At 33.8% G+C, this 9,807-nt stretch overlaps 3 protein-coding genes and 1 long non-coding RNA gene across 4 annotated transcripts in view; 2 read left to right on the top strand and 2 right to left on the bottom strand.

Moving 5' to 3' along the window:
* Positions 1-2,069: 2,069 nt before the first annotated feature.
* LOC108374278 (uncharacterized) overlaps positions 2,070-9,807 on the top strand; it is an 8,140-nt gene continuing 402 nt past the window's right edge. Inside the window, exons 1-2 of the long non-coding RNA XR_001849030.1 lie at positions 2,070-2,247; positions 2,320-2,325. This is a non-coding gene — a long non-coding RNA (uncharacterized LOC108374278). The remainder of the gene's footprint in view (positions 2,248-2,319; positions 2,326-9,807) is intronic.
* Lsm12a (LSM12 homolog a) lies at positions 2,992-5,667 on the bottom strand. Its single transcript, XM_017630257.1, has 5 exons — positions 4,902-5,667; positions 3,839-3,972; positions 3,637-3,753; positions 3,269-3,400; positions 2,992-3,185 (listed from the first exon to the last, which is right to left on the bottom strand). The coding sequence occupies exons 1-5, from the start codon at positions 5,020-5,022 to the stop codon at positions 3,015-3,017; spliced, it is 675 nt and encodes a 224-aa protein (XP_017485746.1). The 5' UTR covers positions 5,023-5,667; the 3' UTR covers positions 2,992-3,014.
* LOC108374276 (uncharacterized) lies at positions 5,988-7,507 on the top strand. Its single transcript, XM_017630256.1, is given in 4 exon segments — positions 5,988-6,612; positions 6,690-6,780; positions 6,895-7,096; positions 7,099-7,507. Coding segments are annotated over 4 exon segments (822 nt in total). The 5' UTR covers positions 5,988-6,238; the 3' UTR covers positions 7,254-7,507.
* LOC108374275 (rhythmically expressed gene 2 protein-like) overlaps positions 7,278-9,807 on the bottom strand; it is a 4,131-nt gene continuing 1,601 nt past the window's right edge. Inside the window, exon 2 of the mRNA XM_017630255.1 lies at positions 7,278-8,510. Coding sequence (XP_017485744.1) covers positions 7,644-8,510 — 867 coding nt within the window. The 3' untranslated portion in view covers positions 7,278-7,643. The remainder of the gene's footprint in view (positions 8,511-9,807) is intronic.

The following is a 9,807-nucleotide window of genomic DNA, read 5'->3' as shown; positions in this document are numbered from 1 at the left end:
CCAAATTTTTAATTAGAATATTTAAAAAATTTTCGGGTATGCAGTATTGTAGTCCATTCAATTATAGTATAAGAAAGTGCAAGTTCCAAGTTGTTAAAAATTACCGGTGATTTTATAGATTTTTTTTTGTGGGGTGTTGCTGTTTTTTTTCATACAAAAAAAAAATTTTGATCATGTGTTAATGGAAGAAAATGCGAACAACCTCCACAAAAAAAAATTCTAAAAAATCAACGGTAATTTTTAATGACTAGAAACTTGCACTTTATTGTACTTCATTGAATGGGCTACAAAGCTGCATACCCGAAAATTTTCTAAATTTCAAATTAAAAATTTTNTAAGCAATTGCTTTTACTTAAAATTTCATAACTTTCACTTAAATTTATTTGAACAAATCGAGTAAAAGGTCTGAGATTTTAAGAAAAGGTATCTGCTTAGGTTATATGCATATGGCATATTTTCGCGAAATAAATGTTCATAAAACTCAAACATAACTTTTCGAGAAAAACCACTTTGCTAACAAATGCAATTGCTGCTTTTGTACGTTTTTGTCAATGTATCCATCTTTGAGTGAATTTGCTAGCAAGAAAACTGCGGTTTGTTGCATTGAAAGCAGCGTAGCAATCGTTAAAAAATAAAAACAGCTTTTTTCTTCGCTTTTAAATGCCGACAACAAATTATGTATCAAAGAGTACGCATTTGTAGGCTTTTTTTGTCAACGTGTCCATCTTCAAAGTGAATTTGGGAAAAAACTAAGGCACCTAGCAAACTGCGGTTTGTTGCATTGCAAATAGCGTAGCAACTACAATAAGAATCGTTAAAAAAAAAAAGATTTTTTCGACCCAAATGCCGACGGCAAATCACCAATGAGTTTGCATATTTGCATAGCTTTCACATATTTATTATACTAGGTTCATATATAAGTAGATTATCCTCATTTTCGAGCTTAATACTAGGTTCATATATAAGTAGATTATCCTCATTTTCGAGCTTAACCACCCTAATCTGTAATTAAAACAAAAGATTAGCCATATAAAATTCGGCCCTTGTTAATCTGTAATTATAAAATAATCTCAGATTTAACCGATAACTTTTCGGTGTCCATCCTAGTTTTATCGATTGTTTTTGCGAAAGAGAAGAGAAATGCCAAATGTAAAAGTAAACAAAAATGTACGCTAGCAAGTAAAAGAGGTTTGTAAAGGTATTTTTAATAAAATGTTAAGTTAAAATATATTTATATTGCTTATTATAGCAGAAAAACGTGATCACGGTGGCACAGAGAAGAAACATAAACTTTCCTTGAGATGTGAGAATAACAAGCACAACAAATTTGACGGCTAATAATCTGAGATTTGCCTGTGTAAACGGGGTGATTAAAAAACGAGCTTTGTTTGAGATAATATTGATATGTGAACATAGTTTTAATAACAAATCTACGTTTTGGAGTTAAAGCATTCCCTGGCATATATTTTCGTAAATTAATTTTCACTAATTTAACCAAGAATTTTAATCCTTTTTTTATTAAATCAATGCCGCGAAAAAGAAAATCCAAACCAAAGTTAGTCTGTTCCAATAGCAGTCCGGTTTACAGGATTTAGTCAGAACTTACAGGAAGTCGTTCCTATTGACACAAAACCTGTAAGTGGGAACACATTTGAGAGAGTAAATGAGCAACTGTTCCTAGTCAGAAGTTACAGGATTTATTCCGGAGATTTTTTTCCTGTAAGTTCATGAAAAGTGTCAAACGATCAGCTGATTTACATGTGCAAACAAAAACAGAAAGCAGTGAAAGCAAAGAAGCTTATATTTGTTAAAAAATGGAAGTAAACAACGAAATATTTGAATATGTATAAATTTTAATAATTATTTAGTGATATTTCAGCCAAATCGGTGTTGTACAAATGACATGTAAACAAACCGACTGACGTTTTTACAGGAAATAGTGCTTTTTGCGTTCCTATGCACTTCTGCATCTGTTCTCCTTTTACTCTCATTTGAGAGCGTAAAATTGTAGTTTGACAGTTCCACAGGTTTTAGTCCGAAGTTCAAAGGAACAGACTAATTGATACAAATTAACAAAATTGTATCTCCGCTCAGCTCTGTTAACTTGCCGCTCAGATCTGTTAATTTGCCGCTCTCAATTTTCGATTCGAGTGGTGAGCTTCTAGAGCGATTTTGGTAGTGTTTGACAATTCACACGGCTATTCGTAATTGCCGCTTCTCTGTTTTAAACGTTCTCTGTTCTTGCGAGTTAGGGAACGCAACTTATCTTTTAAGAAACAAAGCGGAAGTATAAAATTTTTGAAAATGCTTTACCGGAAGTACAGGGTGACTGCTGAGGCTTTTAAACATGATTGTTCTATTAACCCATGAACCAAAAAGACAAGATCACGCGGGCAGGAGACTAGCCCGTTAGAATCGCATTAAGGAAAAAAGTTGAACGATTTTGACATTAGCCGTTTAGTTACATTTCTTCGTTGTTTACAATTTGGTGGTGGCTTTTTACTGCAATTTTCTTCACTTTCGCTTGTGACAACGTGTGTACACATAAGATAAAGAATAATTTAACACAACGGCATGATTTTTAGAAGAATTTGCATAATAAAAATGATTTTTCATGCGTTCAACAATTTCGCGGTTTTCTCCGTTCTCTTCGTTGTTTACTTCTTACAGCAAAGATGGCGTCGAGATTTCGGCAGCTAGAAAATAACTTTTTTCGTTCTTTCCGTCCCGCGTGATCTTGTGTCTTTCGTTCATGCTATTAACCCTTCAAAGGAATATTTATGCTGAACGTAATGGAGCAATTGCGCTGTCACAAGTCGATAGCAGACTTAAGCCTAGTTCAAGAACTGAATGTTTATTTACCGAGTTATGCTTATTAAATAATTTCTATCACCAAATTTACACTGAATCGGCAAATGGCCCAACAAATTTACAAAATTCATAAATCAAGTAAAACGATGACTTTTTAGATTTTATATTGTATATATTTTTAAATGTTTTTATGGTCTTTTCTATTAATTTGCTGGCACAGGAGAACCTGAAGCCGCATTACTAGATGAAGATGCGCCTACTGAAGCCGAAGGTGCTGATGAAGACAACGACGACGACGTGGACGAAGAGGCTGATGATGTACCCGCAGCAGCCGAACTATTTTCCTGTGATGCACTCTCAAAGAATTTTTCAATCTAGGGGGGGAGGGAAATGATAAGTTCAAACATTCTTAGATAGCAACAGTTTATCGTTGGTAAAAAATTTAAATTATGGTTACCATTTTCTTGATGTAATTGCATAGAGACTTGTTGTTAGAAGTAGAAATAACATTTTCCACCCTATAAGGTGGCGAAACCGTGACTTCATTGAATATTTGAATGTTTGGTCCATGCCAAGATACTTCATTAACCTAAAAAAAATAATAAAGGATAAGTATTTATAGAAAGATTTATTCAAGCAATAGGGTGCAAAACGCGAGCTAATAATGGAGAATATGTATCTCTATTTTATTAATTTTGACAATAAAAAACGGATTGTGACTCTCTTTCGATGCGTTTATCATGTTAAAGTTTACATTTACTATATTTATTAAAACTGTGAGTTTTTCTTGCTTCCTCATATTAATTTTAAAATTTCATAACCAACCTTGAATTGCTTTGCAATTGTTCTGTATAACTCTTGTGCCTCTAGGCTAACGTCAGCATTCCTCGACTTAAGATAAGTTTGTCGTTGCTGTACTGTATTGCGCAGTCTTATTTTTAACTAAAAAATAAAAGTAATTTAAAACTTATTGTCAGAAATTTTTCATACTCTATTTTAAACAAATTGCGTGTTTCCGTGTTTATACCTGCTCCAAGTTCAGCTTTTGTGGATCCTCAACGAAATTGCCATTGCACTCCTTGATCACTTGAACATTGCTGCATAGCGACAAATTCAATACGTATACGTCATTCAGTTGCTCTGAGTTTTTTGAACGGCATTCTGCATTAATTATGCGTAATTGCAGTTATGGTTAAGGAAAACTGTAACGTAAGTTGATATGTTTATAACCAAGCAAAGACATTTTTTAATCGTATGCCCTTGTTAGCTTATTTAATTTCAAGTTTCGTTCAAATCGAAGACTGCTCATGCTCAATGCCTTTAATTACTTATAACTTATAAAAATATGAATATGCCTATGGGATTTTTATACTTACATACGTATGTATAAAGCTTATAGCTTACATATATAGTATATACCATTGACAGATTAAGTAAAATTTTGCTTTACCACGTTGTACTCAAAACATTTAGTTTTTTGGAGGAGTGCAATTGATAAGGTCCATAGCCTGATATCTTTGATCAATTTGTTAATATAGAACAAAATATGGTAAATAACGAACGTTTTCTATTACATATTCCTATGCCATCTATATTAGTAATCAAAACCGCAATAATAAATAATTACGTTAAAATATCTGCTTTATATATGCACGTGTATGTATATGAAAGTATTCTTAAGTGTTGTGTAGCTTAACCTAATATTAATTAACTTTGATCAGTAGTATTAAGCAGCTGTTTATGTAAAAAACTGCCAACCACAACTAAAATGGCACATACCTACATAATTAAATATTACTTTTTCTCAAAAGTCACATCAAATGATTGACCTCAGCAACATTACTAGCTTTGCAGCTTTCACCAACTATTGCTATCAGTTGAATCGCTGAGCACAGAGTCTACATAATTAGTCTAAGAACATTTGTGTTGTAATATATGTGTGGACGCATATTACTGTGTTAATCTTGCAATTTATGCTTCCACATATTTATGTATGCATAGAATATAATAAAAAAAAAAATATGTATTTGACCCAAATATATAAATCAAAAAAAGCTAAATAACTCTTCCAAACTTCTTGAAAAGGATACTTAGAATGAGCATTTTTGTGTTGTGATCAAATGCTAACACTTCGCCTTCTACCTCTTCGTTGAAACAAGTAGTGCAGAGCACGGATGATCCAATCGTGAAGCAATCATTTACCGCAGCCATATTTAATGAAATCCACCACACAACTCAGCAATGATAAGCCAAATTTGAGAAATGATTTTCCTTTGTTTTCTTTTTCGATAATTAAGTTAACAGAGCTATAGTTTGTCGGTCGCTTTATTGCAATTATAAACAATTCACGAACGCGATTTCCAATGCAGCAAAATATGGTTGTTTCTTTTATTTTTTGTTGGTGCTCCCGTTGCATACGTCGATTCACGGAAGTATTTTCCAATTGTTTTTGACTGCCGTTTAGGCCAGCAATTTTTAATAATGGAGCATTAATTCACAACAAAAGTGCAAATAATTTAGCAGTGGCCGCAATTTCCTTCAATCTTGTATTAAAATTACTTTTATGTACTTTGTTGCTGCTGTCGCCGCTCCCGTTCTTGCTACGCTGCAATGTTCACTTTTTCCACCAACTTATGTTGCAATTTCCGGGGTTTTACTTTTGCGGCTCTATTGTATTATTGCTCGCTTATCAGGCACAATTCCTTTATAAGCACATTAAATGAAATTTGCTGTACAATTGGCGATATTTATTTCCTTTTTCATACAGTTAAAAGTAATAATAAACCGCATACGCAGACGTTATCCAAAAATTTTTGGTTAAAGCACAAAAAACGAGCGGAGCGAAAGAAAGGAAATGACAAATTGAAAAAACACAATCCAAATTTTCTTTTCACTGCGCATTCTTCCACTTGCACACACACACGCACACTGGCGCGTGGCGAATGAAAAAATGCAATGTCAAAATTACAATAAATTTCCAATTGGATTCTCTAGTGCGAAAACGAAATCTTGAATAATAAATAAATCACTAAACCATATAAATATGCATGTATATTTTATGTGTAATCGTGCAAAAAGATTTTAGTTACTAAAATTATCTTTATGTATATACAATATCAAAATTAAAGATTTTCGTAAAGTATACTTTTGAACGCAACCCTGCAGTCAACAAATGTAAACAAAGCCGCGCCGGTTGGCTTTGAGCAGAACAGTCGAGCACGATTTATCAAATTTTGGCGAGATTCCTATCGCTAATTCATCAATTTGGACAACTTTATTACTAAAATCATAATAATTTTATTCATGCGCAAGCCAATATTCTACAATTACTTTGCGTGAATATTCGCGGTGCCTTTTACCCGTATGATCAGCGAACTTTCCTTGTTTGACGCACTATGCCTGTAATGTGCCTGCACCGACAAGAACAATGCTTTTCTTGGTGCTTCACTTGTTGCTGCATCATATATTCATTCCAGCATACGGCATAAATCATTGGATTTTGCAGAATGATGGCCGCATTACACAGAAAGTTGATTCACCCTTTCTATTGCGTGAGCCTCATAATCTAGTAGCCTTTCTGGATCAAATACGACACAACGATTACGTGGAGCAGTCTTATCTCAAGCTTAGACGCCAACGAGAATTGATTGCGGAGCATTTGCGTTATTCGAAACAGTTCAGTGAAGATTTAGTTGTACAGGCGGAGCGTCTGCAACCACATCTTGGCTCGCAAGCACAACCAATGCAAAACTTAATTAATTCGTTGGAAGCGCTTACAAAGCAAACTGCTAAAATGTATAGGTACGGTATTTCCAGGAAAATTTAATTTGACTCCTTCATGTACATACATATTAATTTTTCCATTTACCTATTTCAAGCTATCTGGAATTTGTGAAGGATGAATTAAAAGAGTTCAGGAAATTGAAAACACAAATAACACAACACCACGAAAAGCTAATACAACAACAGGTAATCATAAAATAGTTTTGAGCATGATAAAAATAAAAATTGTTTATAAATAATTTTATCATGTTAGGTATTAACTATTGCCAAGAGTACGATAAAGAACTTTTCATATTACAGATTCCACTGGCCTCCCGCCAGTTAGATGAAAAAAGTAATAACGAAGATTTATTAAAGAGAGGGCAATACTGCAGTACTCGCACACTTTCAAACACCGAAGATCCAGTTTTGTTTTGTGATTTTTATTCAGATATGCAAATGCGTTTGGAGGGTAAGGATGTTGATCCAGAAGCATTGGAACGTGATTGGCAGCTGACCAGCGAGTCGTGCTCAATCAAGTAACTAATCTTAACGTACAACAACGCATAAACTTAGAGCAAATAAAAGCAATGAGGGCGAAGAAGGCTGCAGTTGCAGCAAGCGCCAAGGAAAAAAAGGCACAATCGTCACCTACAGAAAATAACGTCAAAGATACATGAAATAAGATGGGTAAAATTTTTAAGTATGTTCTTTGTTTCTACAAAATTTTATTTTCTTCTGATCGCGTTTCTCAACACACCTTCAGTCTTTAGGTTTTTTAAATCCTTAAGAGACTTATAGAATTTAAGACAAAACATTTTGTAAGAAACACCCTACATAATTGGCGGTACAAATGCTAAACTTTGTATTAATATCGAAATTTTATAAGTTAAGTGTATATTTTTACTTAATACAGATATCACCAAAAACTATATTTGAATCGTTAAGATTAAATTCGTGGTATGGTCGTTTAAAACTTCTAAAAAATCACAAGTAGATATACGTGGTGTAGTTAACTTTAATCTAAAATTGTTTGCTCCGGGTTATGCTTCGTCCTTATTTCGCTATGCCTACCACTTGATATCAGTCGTTTCTAGAGCATTATGCATTTCTTTCAAACTGGTATATACTTGTGTAGGTTTTGCTTTTTTTGCCTCATCCATAGACTGCGTTACGAGTAAGCCACTCCAACCAGCATTAAGGGCACCCAAGTAATCCTTTTCATAAAGATTGCCTATATGTAGCGCTTCCTGAGGGTTTAAATGATAATTCTCTAACGGTTTCAGGAATGCTCCCCGATGCGGCTTCTCGACGCCCAAATCATATGAGGTATATACAAAGTCAAAATTTTGTCTAATGTTCATATCCCTCAACACACGTTCTAACCCGGGATCAGTATTGGAGATGACGCCAACATATTTGCATGTGCTCCGTATTGTTTCCAGTAATTCTAAATTACCTTCGATGTGAGCATAACACTGATTTGAACGGTATTGTTCAAAAAGTCTTTCGCTTATACCACGAATTTGTTGCTGTGGTAAGTTGTCATCTATGCGCTTGAAGACATTGTGCACCAACTGCACCCACCATTCCTGCCAACTTATTTCTTTGGAATTGCTGCCAAAGTTTGGATACTTCTTAGCCATAGCTTTGAATTCATCACGAAATACTTTTTGTAAGCGATTCGGGTCCAGATTTTTCACACCCATCATAGCTGCCGTCTCAGCATATTGTACGCCGGGAGGCTTTCTGAATCTAAGCAACGTATCGGTGATATCGAACGTAACCAACTTAAAACGACTTAGATTTTTAACTAGTTGAGCTCGCCGCGGCATTCTGGTTAAATTGAAATTGCTTCCTTTGTTATCAATTTGATATTCTTCGATTGTTGATAAGCCGGTAGCTTGTTTTTTTTTATAGCGAACTTGAAAGATTATCTAATGGATAATAAATAATTAACAGCTGTTTTATGATAACAAGGCAAGGTTGCAAAGTATAGGCATATCTAAAATGCGCGACATATTGAACGTTTTGTTTTATTGTCACATAAATTTGTCTGTGAATCACAGAAAAGCAATTAATAGACTGAAAAGAAAAGGAAATATTTTCAGCGAAAAGACGTATAGATGCCAGAGCTTTTGAAATAAAAAACAAATATGATTAGGCTAAGATGCTGATAGAGCGCACCGACTTCCTCTTCAGATGAGTCGTAAACTCTATGAGAGTTACTTAACACGCACTAACCTTCCGGACAGGTCTTAAATAGTTGCTTAAAAAGATACATTCGCATTTAAAGTTGCAAAAAATACCGAATTTAACCTCACCTTTTGCTTTGTACACTAATTGAAGTGAAATGTCAGTGCTGCCATACATATGAAAAAATGCCTCAAAAACACAAAACGGAAGCAATAAAAAAATGCAGATAATGATCGCGCGATATTTAATAAAAAAATTTAATTATTTATTGGTCGATTTTTGATTAAAAAGTTGCATAATTTATCGAAGTATCGATTTTATAATAAAAAGCGATGTTTTATTAAAAATGTTCATTATTCATCGAAGTATCGATTTTTAGAATATAAAGCGCCGCAGGCGAAAATTTTTAATAAAAAATCGCGCGATTTTTAATTAAAAATTTTCATTATTTATGGAAGTATCGATTTTTAGAATATAAAGCGCCGCAGGCGAAAATTTTTAATAAAAAATCGCGCGATTTTTATATAAGCGCAATTTAAAAATCCGATTTTTTTAATTCGATATATATGGAACTATATTAATATATGGTTACTGGGTGTTTTATATAAAATCCGCCGATTTTATACGTATGGCAGCACATATTTGCTCTTACTGTCGGCCATTGTTATTTCTGTTTGTTTGTGAAAAGTGGTAAAACGTGAACACAAATTTATAAACGCGTTTTACTTAATTAATTGGTGAATTATATATAATAAAAGCATAAAATACGCATGTGAGCATTGAAAATGTAATATGTAACACAAAATATAAGTGATAAGTGGCATATTTTAAAAAAATTAGGGGGTGATAGTGGACATTATTTAACAACAAATTGCTAAAATACTATTAGCAATTATATTGTGAGAGTGAACAATTCATGTTGAGGAGGCCTCGCCCAACATCCTCACCAAGTTTCATGACGAAATTCCTTATACTTTCGCGGAAATTTCGATTGGTTCCGTTTTGGAAAGCCCACCCAAAAACTGCACTAATCACAAT

The sequence above is a fragment of the Rhagoletis zephyria genome, unplaced genomic scaffold (genome assembly GCF_001687245.7).
Source record: "Rhagoletis zephyria isolate East Lansing unplaced genomic scaffold, Rhagoletis_zephyria_1.1 Rzeph_scaffold_07532, whole genome shotgun sequence".
Classification (NCBI taxonomy): domain Eukaryota; kingdom Metazoa; phylum Arthropoda; class Insecta; order Diptera; family Tephritidae; genus Rhagoletis; species Rhagoletis zephyria.
This window is presented reverse-complemented; position numbering and strand designations above follow the sequence as displayed.